The sequence below is a fragment of the Battus philenor genome, unplaced genomic scaffold (assembly GCF_028537555.1).
Source record: "Battus philenor isolate CCGP_79_NKW_IND1 unplaced genomic scaffold, ilBatPhil1.0.hap1 SCAF_16, whole genome shotgun sequence".
NCBI lineage: Eukaryota > Metazoa > Arthropoda > Insecta > Lepidoptera > Papilionidae > Battus > Battus philenor.
Genome location: NW_027181678.1, coordinates 6,243,401 through 6,259,502, shown reverse-complemented (window position 1 = coordinate 6,259,502; position 16,102 = coordinate 6,243,401). Strand labels below are relative to the sequence as shown.

Genomic DNA, 16,102 nt, shown 5'->3' with positions numbered 1-16,102 from the left:
ATGGCTTGTAATTATTTTAAATGTCCCGCGTGCGCCGGCGCAGCAACGAGCATCGCTCCAGGCGAACGACGCGTGATCGAAAAACCATATTGAGCCTATACAAAACTTAAATATATCTTTAAACTCTTATTTAATTAAAACAATTATGGATGTTTTTGCACCACTATAACACTAAATATTGTTTTAGACAAAAAAATTACAATTTTATGCTCTTTAAAATTGCAATATATTGTAGTTGTACTTATCTTTATCGTTTATCGTACGTAACGTATTGAACGTCCATCGCCAATTATCTTACAGTTCGCTATCATAGTAGTAGTAGTAGATAGATATGGTTATAATAACGTAGGAATCCAATCCATTTGGTTCTCACTTCAAGACTATCGAGTATTTTATTCATTATCTAATAATGGCAAATTTTCTTCAACCCAAAGTGCATTCAGTTGAAGAACACGTGAGTAAATTTATTTGTTTATATTGGTCTGAAACATTTAATAGAAACAAATTATCTAAATATTGGTCAAGATAAAATAATAACGAAGTGTCAAAACAAGAGTGAAGTTCTGATAGGAATCAGAACTACACTCGTGTTTTGACATTCCGCGATGAATGAATGTAATGACAAATATTTGTTCCCTATTTCACACACCAGATCAAATTAAGTTTAAAATTTTTCCTAACTATTAAAAAATTAAAAACGTATAAAGTCGATTTTTTGTATAGTTTTGCCCCTTCCAGTGAATTTATTTTTTATTGAAACGACAAACTTTCTTTTCATTGAAACAACTTTCTTAAGTAAATTATGTTATTAAAGTCTAGTTTTGTATGAAATATAAATTATCCAAAAAAAAATTTCATACTTTTATGTTTATAGTCGGAAAGTACTATGTAAGAGAAATAAAAAAGATGTTAGATTAATACAAAAAAAAACCATTACTTTAGGAGCTCCAATAAACTTTCTTATTCATTTCTTTGTTAATTGTAAAAATCATCAAGTTAAAATTTTATCTTATTCTTCTAAATCAAATATATGACGTGTAACATTACCATACTCTTATATAATAACGTATTATATTAAATGGTTCTAAATCACAACGATGTCTCAGATTTGATTAACGACATCTTTTGTTTCCTCTAATAATTTTAGTTATATACTAGTACATGGTCCTCTTTGAATTTAACTTAGATGAGAAGAACGACATATCACGTATATGTGTACAAAAATATTTTATTTTTAATAGTTTAAGAATGTAATTTAACAATATTATGAAGGCATAGTACGTACATTACGAAGTATGTAAGGAACTAAGTGCGAAAAAAGTTATGACCCATATGGTCCAAAAAAATATTAAACTCAAAAATAGCTATGTGAAATAAAAAAAAATGTTCTATGTATTAAAAAGTTATTGTTAAGTAAACTGTAAAATGTATCGAATTGTATTGAACCTTATAAAACTTATCGTCATTAGATACTTTGGTCGAAATTGACGAAAGTGATCATGCGCAGCGCAGCCGCAGTGAACGGGCGACAGCCGGTCACGGCCAAGGCCAAATTGGGATTTAGATCACAAACTTTAGGTTTTTTATAAATAAATCAATAAAAATCTCCCACCTCTCACCGAACAATAAACCGGGAAATACAGTAGTACTGTTAAATACGTCAATCAAGTAGCTGTGCTTTCATATTCTTACAAACATTGACCATTAGTGTAATAAATAAAAAGGTTTATCTTGCTGCCGCTAAGGTGGAAATTGTGATAGCAAAATGATGAATACCGTTCTTCGCGAAATAGTTGCAAGAGCATCAATAGAATCTAAACAACAAATGGTTAGTACTGACTTTTTTAAGTAAAAACGTCTAATGCTTTTATTTTTTTGCTTAACTTTCATATCTTTATTATCTAAAACGAATATTAGTTATGGTTAATTATTAAAACTGTATTGTTTGTAATTTACAATAGATTTCAAACCATGTACATGTGTTATTGAATATAAATCTAAATAAAGACTTTCTTTATCATTCTTTAGAAATGTTTTTGACGTTACATACCGCGCCCTCTTTTGCGTGTTGTCATAATACATATGACATTGACATATCTGTGCTGATGTTTTTGATTTAGTATTTTCAAATATTTACCTTATTAAAATAAACTGTCGTATGATTAAGCTTTCTTGTCAACAAGTATAGAATATGAGACATGCAAGTTCTTCACCTTTTAGTATGTAATTGAGGTTATTTTAGAATGGTCATAAATTTATTCATCAATAAATTGTAAAACATTTAATGTTAATCTTTTTACTTATTCTCACTTACTTATCATTGCCTAATCAAGCAGAGTTGTATAAGCCAAATAGTAACGATATTAAATTTTATTTATTCTGTTATCTTAAAAAGGCATGTCAAGAAGTTTGTCCCAAAATTGAACATAATTTTAATAGGAGTAATAGAAGACTCATCATTGTTGATAGCCCAAAATATGATGTAATGGCTGTTAATGGTCTATATCGTCCTAGAAGTGCTCTGGCACGTGCTCTTTATGAGAAGCAACGGAATGACAGACTTCTTGAAGAATTTGATCAAACGGAGGTAAGAGTTAAACTGTTTTCTGTTAACTAATTTCATATTCTTTATAACTTCTCTTTTATGTGTGCTCAGCTCTATGCTTTACATTTTGCTTTTCATCATTTGCAATTTTGTTTGATTCAGTTTTTAAGCAAATGAAAATGTGATTATTTAAATTTGGACTTGAATGAACAAAAATGTTGTTATCGTTTCTGACAATATTAACAACAATCTTTTATAATAGTTTAATATCTTATAGACTACAAATAAAGATTTTACTCTTATATGTGTTAAGGTTTTATCCATCTTAAGTATAAAGTATTTACTCAATCTTACCACACTAAATGCAATGTTTATTTTATTTTTCTCCTTTTTACATTAAGGTAAACTATCATTCACTCTGCCACTAATAATATTAAGCAATTTTCATTTCAAATGTAACGTTGTGTCATGTCAAAACATTATTTTTACTTCGCTATTACCTTGCTAAAAGGAATTATGTTTTAAGTTGTAAAGTAAAATACTTTCACTCTTAGAGAAAATCACCTATCAAACCAACCATCAGTAATTGATGTTATTCTTTTTATTTCTTCTGATTTTTTAAACTAAAGGTCTTTCAGAATGTGAATATTATGTTTTTACAATTATCTTTAATATTCAGTTAATTATGCTGTGAATTTTAAAATAATTTACGCAGGACTTACAATAGCTTTATCAATTTTAACATTTTATTAATTTTGACTAAATCATAATTTTATTTAAAAGTAAGGAAAAAATGAAATTGAAATGCAAACTTTTAAGACTACATTCTTTTATATATGTATTATATATATATATATATAAACTAAATGCACATTCAACCCATATTTTGTGCTGATAAAACAATGTTAAACTGATATACATAGACGATTTGGTTTTCAATCTGCAGCTTGCGTTGAGGCTTTTTAACTGATGTTACAATATCCAACTTTTTTACTAATGGTCCCAGGCCACAGATTATGTAAATTCACTTCAAATGAACAATTTATACTAAATTGTGTTAAAATAATTCAACTTGCTTTGTACAGTAGTGTAAGAGCAACAGATATTCTTGGACATAAACTACCTGTATATGCATGGTAGCAGCAAAACACTTGAAAAGTTTGTTGTTTACCACCTAATAACTTATACTAAATTATATTGATAATATTCACAATAAACTAGTGTCACTTTTTCTAGAATTATTCTTTGAATAAGACTTTTAAGTTGTTTTCATATATTTCACTCCCCTATGGCATCACAAACACTTTTTCACAGCAAAAATCATAAAGATTTTACTTCCTTACTTTTCTTTCTTTACACCAGCATAATTGAGATTGTGTCTAAGGTTATTCTTTGTTTTCACACATTCTCTATAACCAACAATCGTAATGAAGCAGATATGTTCATCTCGTAAAATACAACCTTTTGTACATTATAACATAAAGAACATGAAAAGTTCACCAGGAGTAAGCCATCAATCTGCTTGTTCCCATGTAAGTTTTTTTTAAAATTATTTATGCCATAGCTTTGACAAACTTTGTAACCTTACTGGTTTGTAGAGATATTGTTAGCATTATTACAAAAGACATTCTGCAGAAATTACAATATATCAGCATCTAAAATTAATACACACACGATCTAAGACTGCATATGGTTGTAAAAGCTGTTTTGGACTAGTTACATAATATACCGGTATGTCTAAGTGTACTTATAAAACTTTCTTTAATAAAAATATATACATGTAATTTGACTTAAGAATATAAAGTTGATTTGATTTTTCTTGTTCGAGTCACATTAAATTCCTCTGCCATTGAGCGGAAGTGACATTGATGGCTTTTTTGTTTTTATTAACTTCATATAATTTACTTTTTTTCAATCTATTCTACAATTAAGACATACATTTTAATACTGTGTGATTGCGGAACCAGTGCATATGTAGCTAAACTCTATGTTTACTGTACATAGCAAAATGTCTTGTGTGCCATTAGTTATTATATTAGTACTATACTTATTGAATTGATATGATTTATGGAAAACTAAGTTAGCCTAAATTAGAAATGATGATGATGATGAAAGTAGACAAAATATTTAGATCATTTTTGGGCAATTAAGTTGTTTGGCTTCAGCTTCGCCAGTTTTATTGAAGAATAGTTTCTTAGATCACTTAAGCTGACACTATGGTGCAACTAGATGCTGGGGTCCTTGAGAGGGTACTTTGGCATAAGTTGTCATTTGAGTTCAATTAGTTGTTATTAGCAAATTATCTTGTCAAATTTTATAGTTAATATTATTATGTAGTATGGAGATAACGGCGAAAAAAATCAACATCGCTTAATTAAAGATCAAATAGTGACCCTAGCCGATACTAGGCATTATCGCGAGTTTGTAGTAAAACGTATCATTAGTAAAATACCTTATTTGTTTCTGAATTGTTAAAACGGTTTATCTTGTCTCGTCAAGCCTCTGTGGGCTGGTTTTTGCAACCAAGCGGCACTGCAATCATTTTGCATAGGTGTAAGCTTTAATCAAGCTAATCCAACTCTTCGAGAAATCCCAGAAGATTCTTGATGCCGCCAGCGGTAGCCTTGCAGGATGCTACTTTCGTACTGCTTTGGTACGTGGGCATCACTGATGTTTGTAAAAAAGACCATAACCAGTTATGCGACCAGACAGAGTCGCGTTCTGGGTATTGGGGAGGCATGTTTCTAATTTGTCGGCATTCGTTATGGTTTGTTCTTTTCTCAATGTAATTACTTCTAGTACGTTCCGATACAAAAGGTCTGGACTTTCCGATTGGTAATGAGATGATAGAAGCTAATGGGCTAATGCTAGAGCCTCTTCTAGCCAGTTCATCTGCAGGATCGTTGCCTTTGGAGCCGCTGTGATCTTTTTTTATTACAGTGTTACAAGGTTATTCATTCTTATCTGTTGACACATCATCCGAGAGGCCTTGTAGGTTAATCTAATTTTTTCGAGGTGGAAGTTACACATACTAATGTAACGTATACAATGCAAAGGCTTACTGTTTATTCTGTACGTTTCATGAGAATTCAGTGGAGTCACCCAGCTATTGGGAGGGAATCCATCCCCAGCGCACACGCAATCGCAGCCTCACGTGCGCCTACATAACGAGGATATATTTGCGTATGAAAAACACGAAATACCTCTGAATTGTGGAGGGAATAAGACATTCAACCCGCTCCCCCTTCGCCCCCACCGCCCGCTCGCGACCCTTTTAACTTTCATCTCTGTCGAGTGCTCAGTCCACATGCTTTTGTTCTATTTGATCAATGTTATTAAAATGTCGCTGACTTGTTACATTATAAAATCTGACTGCCGGTGTATTAAGTATCATTAACACTAATTACTATTAGGAGTTTTACAAATTTTATTTTCTATTTATTTATTAAGATCATAATAAAGTAAAATATATTAATACGTTCAAAAAGGCATGTGACACCTATTATAAAATAATGGCATTATGCAAAAAAAAATTCACTATAACATCTGACTGAATCAAGACGGTCCCAATAAATGTACAAATTACTAATAGGACTTTTACAAGGATCATTTTATTTATTTAAGGCTTCTAATAATCATATATGATTATTTATATATTTATTTATAATAGTATACTATTACCATATACTATACGGTCCAACGTACTCTTTATAAATTAAACATTTACCACTATGGTTGATTTATATGTTTCTAAATTAAATCACGTACTTTTCGGTTATATGTTATGTTATGTGTTGTTTCAAAATACCTGTATATGTATGCTGTGTCAAAATTATTAAGAAATTCGTGCTTGCAGCTATAATCATTTATCTGTCAAAAATTTACATAGAATATGTCTTTCGTATTAAAAATTGGTGCTACCGTAACCAGTATTGTGTTGAAGATAGGAACTTAAGAGAAATATGTGCAATAAGAGAAAATTACACGGTTTATTTTGCATTCGTTTGCTTAATTGACATCTTTCACTCGTGGTACTGTTAATTTTTTTACTATTGCCAGATATCAATAAATCAATGTTTTTAAGTTTGAACGCTTGCGCTTATTTAATATAGTCATTTATTTAACTAGTATTGGACTCTATTCCAAAGCCAAGCAGTGATAGCCTAGCGGTAAAGGACTATTACTTGCGATCTCAGGTCGCAGGCTCGATTCCCGGGATACAATCTTATGTAATTCACGCTGTGTATCAATTATAAAGGATTTCCACTGCTCACTAACTGGTTTCCAGGCGATAGATAGCAGCGTCACCTACACGCCTGTCAAGATTATGGTAAATCCATAGCTTTTCTTATGGGAGGCCTTTGCCACATAGTAGGCGCCTATAAGCTGAAACGACAATGACGACGAGATTCTAGTCTGCAATCTATTACATACAAAACTAAATGAAGTGTCGTGTGTGATTTTGCTTTGTTTTACATCACCAATAATAAAAGTATACAAGACGCGTGAACTTTAATTTGCTCGCCGCTATGTCCGCATTCAAATCAATTTAAAGTCACTTTAACCGTTAATTAATTTATTAATGTAATTGATTAGACGCTTCCTGCATTACCGCTGTAATGAAGTGACAGATGAGTTAGTTTTATTTCAATTTACGTAAACATTGCTGTTGTGTTCTTTATTAATATTGAATATTATTTCAAAAATGAAATAATAATACAATTGTTCATACACATAAATAAATTAAGAAGTTAATTGTTAAAATACTTAGTTGATATATGTTACATAATGTTTTCGCATTTAGATACTGACGTAATAATATACATTGTAACTATTATAGCTCATTTCTAGTCAATTAATTTATGGCACATCTTCTCCGAAATTGATTTAAATGTAAGAAATAACATAATGGCAATATAGTAACAACAAAACAACAACAAAACACGTTTTCGAAATTCAAATTAATTATTGTTCACTCATATGAGACTTTACTGCCAGAAGTGGTCTATCGCATTCCAATAGGAAAAAGATATGAATGTGACATTTTTAGCGTGATCACTTTATATAATGTGTTTGAATATTGGTAAAAAGGCTTAAAACGTTTCTGCTCTCAACTGCTTTAACAACTATAACCAATTAACGTTTATGGATCTTGTAATACAATGGAAGACATACTTTACGTGTTCAGTACAAAAATACGGTCCCCGCTCATGAGGAGAATGCCGGTGGTCACACGATCGTCGCGCCATCGTGCGTAATCACTGCTATCCATTCTGTTAAAACCACCCGGGGATAAATTAGTTAAGTAGACGCTTCCGTTAATCGGCCGCAGTTGGTACCCGTCGCCCGCCTTTAAATGGATTAATTTATACTTATGAACGAGGACGTTTTCGGTGTCATGCGAGGATAGGGTGATTGTTGTTGTGATTGCTTGCGCTTCCTATCAAGGCATCCTCTGTGAAACGATTCGGCCTCGCCACATAAACATCACTCGCCTGACATTGCATCTTTTCTTCACGCATTACTCACTAATCAAAACCGCTTTACGAGACGTTAAAGTTAAATGCGTCATCTACTTATATATATAACTATAACATCAATGAGGAATACAAAAGATGTAAGGATGGAAAAGATTAACCCAAGATGCGATATGTGCAATACCCTTTAGTAAGATGAGGCTTATGTCGATAGACGTCTACTACGACGTTTGTCAGCAGCTGGACATGATCCTCTCTCATAAATTTCAAATAGTACCGGTAGAAAGCTGCATTCATCCAGTATCCTCTCACGTCATCTTAACACTGCAGTCTGTCATCTGGGTCTATGAGGTTGATACGAAATGGCAAGCATATATTTGTAATTTTTACCTATTTGTAAATATTTAATTATTTCTTGGATAGATAATAATAGGTTATTTCTTATTCTATCTATTTATACAATCGGCTAGTAGTATTACCTAGTATTAGTAGTATGGGAAGAAGCACGCAACAAAAACGATAGAAGAATGGACGAAGGGGTAGCAGGTAGTACACCAAAATATGTTTACTAAAATTATTAAATATTGAGAAATTCTTACTTTGAGCTATAAATACTAAACGGCTCTGATTTGCCAACCACTAAATCCTTATTGAGTCTATCAGGCGAGACAATAATTTAAACATGATCTTCGTTTAAATACAGCATTTGTACATAGTACATTTCAGTCAATCTGATAACATTGTGATTTGCACCCTGTATTCAATATATGTTACACAAAATTTGCTCTATTTTGAACGTGTTTAAACGCAACTAGTTGTTAAGGCAAAAATTAAGACAATCAAAACCTCTGAATAGGGTATTAGTATGAAGTTATTGAATGAAGTTTGTTAGATGACCATATTCTGCGAACGGTTCTATGTCTCGTAGTGATCGTGTTGGAAGTAGGCGATATGAGGGGTGCCTCCTGTACAATAGGCGTCAGGTCGCTCCGTACGGAGCTAAGACACCTGAGTCGAACCGGCGCATCGCTCACTGCAATCTGTACATTATTTCTCCATTGTTCGCGTAACGAGCCCCGTCCCCCTTGGAGGCGCCACCCCCCTCGCTGCCTCCCTACTTCCTAGTTTCTCACACCCCGCCCCGGGGCGGCGGGACCTCGCTCGCGCCTTTCTTTTATCATTCCTCTCTTTATTTCCGAATGCAAATAATCCTCCACACGTGTGAGAACCGAAACCATTGTTCTCGCCTCCCGCCCCCACGGGGGACTTCGGTGACGCAATCTTTTTCTTCGCCATTTCCATGAATGTAACATAACTCATTATATACTAGTATGTATAAGTTCATCTAATTGATAAAAAGTGTGAACCCTTTGACAGGTTTAGTGGTTGCACTACAGGCTGTATCTTTGTAACTAATGACAGATTTTATCACATTTAGATGAAACTTAACTTATTTTTTTTTATTTATTCGGGTCGGTGTCGCGACAAAGATAAACTAGTGCGAACATTACGGTGTTAGTTAGAGTACAAGAGAAGCAGACGAGGCGAGTGGTGTCGGCACAATACGAGTGGAGGACAAACAGCTCGTTAATGCCCGCCGGACGGAAGGGTGGAGCTCCGCTACCAAGAAAAACGCTAAGTGGGAAATCAATACGTATTAGGCGATATCGGACCGAGCAGCCGTCACGCTATGATGGATGGACGCTCCTAAACTTTCCTCGTGCTTTAATAATGACAATATACAAATTGACGTCCGGCGACGCTTCCGAAACGCGATAGCTCCGTCGCCACTCACATTATGTAAACAAACATGGAAAAAACGGATCGCTCGCTTTCAATTTCAGTAATAGAAATCTCAATTACGGATATGTTTTCCGCGTTGCTCGTCTATCATCGCACGTCGGCTCGGTACACGGTGCTCTCCGCTGACACCTGCCATTGTATGCTAATGTTGTTGTTCTCGAATCGTAACAGTGTAGTGCGCGGAGTATTGCACTTTGATCATTAACGATCCTTTAAGACTACTTTTGTATAACATATATACATTAAATAATCTGTAAACGTATTACCAATTTTTTGTTGAAAAATCTATGATGTTGCTGCTCCGCTCTGCAAGGCATAGGCCTCCAGTGGTCCAGCAATTTCCCGCGACCTTGACTATGACTATATACCGTTAGTTCCGTTCGTGGTCGCCACCACCCGATAACCTTTCGGCGCTAACGGCCGTCTGTTGCACGGGCTATGTACCGAAATAAAAATGTGTGTAGTGAAAACTAATGAAGTAGAAATTACAAACTTCGGACTACGAGAATACAGTGCCGTTGGATAGTGCTTAATATATTGTTGACTTTTAATTTGCGTGTGTTCCATCAGTGATAGAGCTGTCGCATGAATTACTTTTATTAATGACAACATATCGCATTCCATCCACCGCTACAAGTGCGTGAGTCAATCCCCGACAGCCCCGATCGACAGCGGTGTGACATTTTCAATGCGATATTGGAGAAGATCGACAGGAGGGAGTCGACCGCGCCTCTGCATATTGAAATCTATTCGGAATTCGCAAATAAATACATGCACATGACTCCGCGACGCCAGCGCCACCTCGCGTCACCGCCGCCCCTATAAAATTGAAATCGCATTGGCTGCGACGGACCAAGGCTCTTTGATATTGGAAGCTACTAGACATATTACTTCCTTAGATCAAATATTGTCCGTTCCCGTGCAAATTGTCCTTTGCATTTGGTGTCCGTGTGAGAAGTCTAAGATTAAATCGCAGCTTAACATTTCATTTTGACGATACGAATTATAATGTTATTGAAATTTGATTTCATTTCAAAATTGTCAAAATAAATACTAGCTTTCTAAAATCTTTCCTCACTGATCAGATCACACGCAATATCTATCTATTACAATATCTATGTTTATCCTAAGTCTTACTTTGGCAAGTTGTGGATCATGTTATCAGATTCATGCATTTTTATACCTAGTTGCGTTTGCTAAAGGTACAGTTTGGATATATTTGCATAAATGGTCTTATATTTTAAACACCTTTTTAAAAACGTTAACCTGTAGTCGTCGAGACATTTTAATGCGCTAGTTCCGTTCCGTGTAGTCTTACATGAGATTAAGCGGGGAGTGGGGCGCGGGTGGAGGAGGGCAGGGTATTTATGTCACCTCAGGGACGTAGGCACTCGCCCCTCCCAATTATGCCGCAGTAAAAGTCATAAAAAGACACCCGAAGTTTTTACACGAAGCTAGAAGAGGCTCGCGGAATTAAGAGGGGCGCCGAAATGTGAGATGAGTATGAATGTTTTATAAGGGCAGATGATGGTGGCCCGTTTATGATGGCTTATGGTGGATAATGACCGCGCGGCACGCGCTCTTTGTTTGCTCGTTTGAATCATTGATAAGCTGGCTTTATAGCCTCCGCAAGCGCTCTGCTAAATAATTAGCTCGTCAATCCACTTCGATTAATGTCACCGTAAAATCATTTTACAATGCCCTAGCTCCTGCTTGAGCATTATACCTTGAGGTGAAAGCTCCACTTTCGAGCGTCTTCACATCCACGCAGTATTAACTATTTCTTTACTTTGAAAAAATGATTATTACGTCATTCTATTAACCAATGAAGTGCGTCATTATAGTAAATGCAACTTTGTAAACGCGGTCGAAGCATGTTTTGATTCATTTGAGTAATATTGCTTCCGGCCTTTCTTTTTCTATAAAGAGTTATTGAGACAGAACATCTTTAAAATCATCGTTTCAGTTGAAAAATCTCCATTGCTGGATATATATCCAGGCTAATGTCTTCCCCGTAGATTTCCAGTAGAACGAGTTTAAAGCGAACCTGAATTCGGCCTCTGTAGACGACCTCAACAAGAGTGTTTGTCCATCTTTTATATGTTCTACGTTGCGCTCGCCGGCCATCTGTTCTGCACGTTGTATGACTTGCCCGCTGCCACTTCAACTGGCCACTTCGAACTCGAACACATCTGTGACATCAAATTATACTACCTATATTTATACAATTTTCCCTTATATATTTTAAGATTTTTATTTCTTAATAATTCGTCAAAAGTAAGTAAGTTTTCGTACATACTAACTTAAATCTACTATCGGAATTTCCATCACGTAAATATCAGTTTCATTTAACGCGATTTATGTCCGTAAAAGGAGGTCGAAAACGACCTGAGAGCTGGTTAACGCAAATAGCGATTTTCGTTTTGTTCACGCTTGTATGAAACAATACATTCTCACGTTTAATTTCTTTCGGCCCTCAATTGATTTCTTTTACGAGTATGTTTATTGAGCTCGCGCGAAATGTGAAATACCCATTGCGATTTGCATCGGGCAGTCGGCTGAGAGTAATGTTGTCATTACATTGCTGTTAGCGCATTGCATTCGTATCACCAGCGGATATATTCTTTATGTAATATAAACTAACCTCCTCTACGATGCTCAATTGTCTCTATCGGACTTGTTGCAGTCTTCCGTTTCTGTTATTGCACGTTGTTAAGGTAAAAACTCATTTATGCTTACGTAATTAATATCAACTTAATGGTGTTTTAATTACTGACGATTTAACTAGTACTTAGATTCATTCATTGTATTGTCATCGGCAACAATGAGTTTTTGGTATTCGCTCAGGAGTAATTATTGAAAGTGTGATGTAATTGTATGAGGAATATTCTAAATCATTTTTGTGAATACACATATAGAGTACTGTAACGTGTATGAATAAATAGCTATAGAGCGGTAACTAAAATTATAAATTCGAGTTGGTATTTTGAGTTAGATGATAAAAATAGGGCCGATGTGACACGGAGAAGGCCGGCGCGGAGCGACACGCTGGCAGGAGGCTGCCCCGGCAGTGGGGCGTGCGTGCCTAGCCGGCCTCCGTTCGCAGCTAATATGATTATGACAGCCCTACGTGCCGGCCATGTTCCGGGAATCCTCGCACAAATATTCATTAATCTTTCACGCTCCGACGTCCGCCGCGATGGAGATTTAATCAGATTAAGGATCATCTTTTTGCAAGAAAAGTCATGCCCCTTTGTTGCTAGTTGGCCGACGGTCGCACTTTTGTGCTCAATTTATGACGGACAGTGCTTGCTCTGAATGTATTACGAGGCGGGAATTTTTAATGCGTCTGGAAGGTTCCGGGGCGCAGCGTGCGCTCGCGGCCGCGCCCGGCGCCATCTTGGCTGCGCGCGAAGTGTCTCGCCACGCCGTCTGCCCCACACGCAGACGTCTCAGCTCTCTTGCACATCACCTCGGCCTCCCGCCCGTCAGCCAGTGGCGAAAGCATCGCGGAATTCTCACCCAAAAACAAACAATGTCAATCTTCGTAAAATGTTAACACATAAGCGAGCTTTCGTCGAGCAGACGGTTTGATTCATAGATAGGGCGCGGAGAGCCGAATAAAAAGTAGAAATAAGCGCGGCGAAACGCGCGTAAAATTATTTTACCATTGTATGCAAATCAACGTCGCTGTGATTATTTTATTTCCTAAGAGCCTCTGAATATAAATCACGATAAAAAAACAATTCCGTCTGCGTTTCTTAGCTGAAACGCATTTAGTTATAAATTGTTGTTTTAAACGGAGAAGTTTTTAATGTCAGGACCCATTACGTTAATTTGTTACATCAAGACAATTTATTACATCGACAAAAGTTTACAATGTTGTTAGTTTGTTTATGGAAAACGTAAATGTTATTTTTTCTAAAAAAAAATACAATAAGCATAACGGGCAAAATATTAAAAAGTATCACGTACATATACAGTTTAAATCCAAAATACCGTTTTCGTTAATTGTCAAAAGCAAGTTTTTGAGTAGGGTCTTGTTGTATTCTGATCATGCAGTTATTGCTCGCACTCTGGTAGAAATTTATACGTGAATGTGTTTAATTACTGAATTTATTGCGACCTAAAAAACCTGGCTGCCGTTGTAAATTCTCAACACCCGCATCTTATAAAAGCGGCCATCTTGGATATAAAGGCATAACTCATTTATTAAAAGGAAACGCCTCGGTCCCGCGGCGCGCGGTGTCTAATGAAAGTTGGCGCAAAAACGTCGCCGCGCCGGGAATGTGTCGCCGGCGCGTTCTGGTACGTGTACCGGCTATAAAAATACCGGCCGGCTGAGCCGTCGCGCGTCCCTCCGCGTTGCTTTTTCAATCAATTCAATCAAGTGCCCATCGTTCGATTGGCTCCTGACGGCCGACCGTCACGATATTCCGGCTATGAAAAGGCGGGTGACATGTTCCAAATACAAATTGTCGGTGATTTAATCGTTTATAAATGTCCAGATATAACCACCAATGAAACAAAACCAATTTCTTATATATTTGTTATTATGGACTACACGAATGTAAAATATCCTATAAAATCATCCTTTATATAAAAAGTATTTAAATAGCTCTATTTAATTTCCACTATTGTATTACCTTCTCTGCTATAATACGTGCAAACAACATAGCATAAGTCTAGCTAGCTATGCTCCGCTACCATACATTACGATATATCGGCTATGAAAAGGCGGAGTGCTTATTCCAAATAAATACTGTCTGTGATTTAATCGTTGTTATCATCCAGATGAGATCCGGTGAAACAAAACTTATTATTTCATACTGTTATTTATTTCTTAAGCGCCACCATAATGACTTAATTACGAAAGAAAAGTAGGCTATAAAATTATCATTTGCATAAAAAGTATTCAAACGTTTAGTCTATATACTGTTTACTATGTTACGTTCCTTGCTATAAAACTTATAACTATATAGCCTTATTCTAACTAGGTATGCCCCGCTTGTGATTCTGTGTATTATCCTGTATAAATAATGGCATAAAGTATACGGGATTTGTAAACCGCAGGCGCAGTCAAGGCCGAATGCAAAGTAGTCAACAGTAAGTAGTATGAAGTTTGTAGAAAAAACTAGATTCGTCGTAGAATAAAAGCCATACATTTGTCTTGCCACATGTTTTGCAAAACAACAATGTAAGTCTGAGTCAATACAATATTTATTATTTTTAAATGAGGGCTGTGTGAAAAATTCATGTTTTTTATTTACATATAGCGATTGTTGCCGTGTTTACAATATGATTAAATCGTATTTCTAACTTAAATTTGTCACAATATCGTCATCATTATCATAGTTGAAATGCATATTTCTTTCTTGTGAAAAAAAGATAAGAATTTCTGTTTCTGTCGTAATACATTTACATCGACGAAGGGCACAGAGGTAGCTCTAAGAAATCCTCGACTGCAGTGGGCGAGGCACGTGCTTCCAAAGGCTTTTGAGGCCAAAAGGCTCTCAAGTGGCAATCATGAGCTGGTAAACGCAGCCTGAGTAGGCTCTCCACTGTGTCGTGGACTGACGACATTGTCAAGGTCGCGGGAAGTTGCTAGATGCGAATGCGGGCATCGCAAAACTGGTATTCGTGGTATTATTTGAGGGGGGGAGGCTGTGGTTAGCCAGTGAGGATCTATCGGATGACATGATGATGACGATGACAATCAATATCGCAGCCTGAAATTATCACAGGACGTCCACTGCTGGGCAATATATAGTCTCTCCCGTAGATTTCTATTAGAATCGGTTTTATGTGGCCTATACCCATCTTCTTCCGACGTCACACAATGACATTTGTCCAACTAGTTGATAGATATCCTACGCTACGCTTGTACCTGGTTTCCACTTCAGAACCTTACTGCCTCAGCGGCCATCTGCTCTGGGCGCTATGTGGCCTGACCACTGTCACTGTAACTTAACAACCCGCTGAGCTATGCGGTTACTTCCGTTCGTCTACGAATCTCCTAACGACACAATATACTATTATTAAAACTGTAAGAAAACTTATTATATTTTATTAATAAATTAATTTTGCTAAGTAAGCCAATTCTCAGTAATGTTTTTGAAACTTAGGATGTACTAGGAACCCGCTTGTTCTTCATGTTCATCATGTCGGTCTATAGATACCCACTACCAGGCGCCTCCCATAACGATCGCCACAATGTCAAGTCACTATGCGGTGTATGCTTATACGTACGTAATTATTGTGTAATAATTATAATTAG

At 36.0% G+C, this 16,102-nt stretch overlaps 1 protein-coding gene across 4 annotated transcripts in view; it reads left to right on the top strand.

Annotated features, from left to right (window-relative positions):
* The first annotated feature begins 359 nt into the window (after positions 1-359).
* The window catches only part of LOC137919312 (protein-L-histidine N-pros-methyltransferase), a 73,904-nt gene continuing 58,161 nt past the window's right edge, over positions 360-16,102 (top strand). The window contains exons 1-2 of one of the 4 annotated variants that reach the window (XM_068762354.1): positions 360-454; positions 2,396-2,587. In XM_068762354.1, the coding sequence (XP_068618455.1) occupies positions 410-454; positions 2,396-2,587 (237 nt within the window). In that variant the 5' untranslated portion in view covers positions 360-409. Of the gene's footprint in view, positions 455-1,667; positions 1,829-2,127; positions 2,588-16,102 lie in introns of those variants that run through there. The other 3 variants (XM_068762356.1, XM_068762355.1, XM_068762353.1) reach the window with 3 other exon arrangements.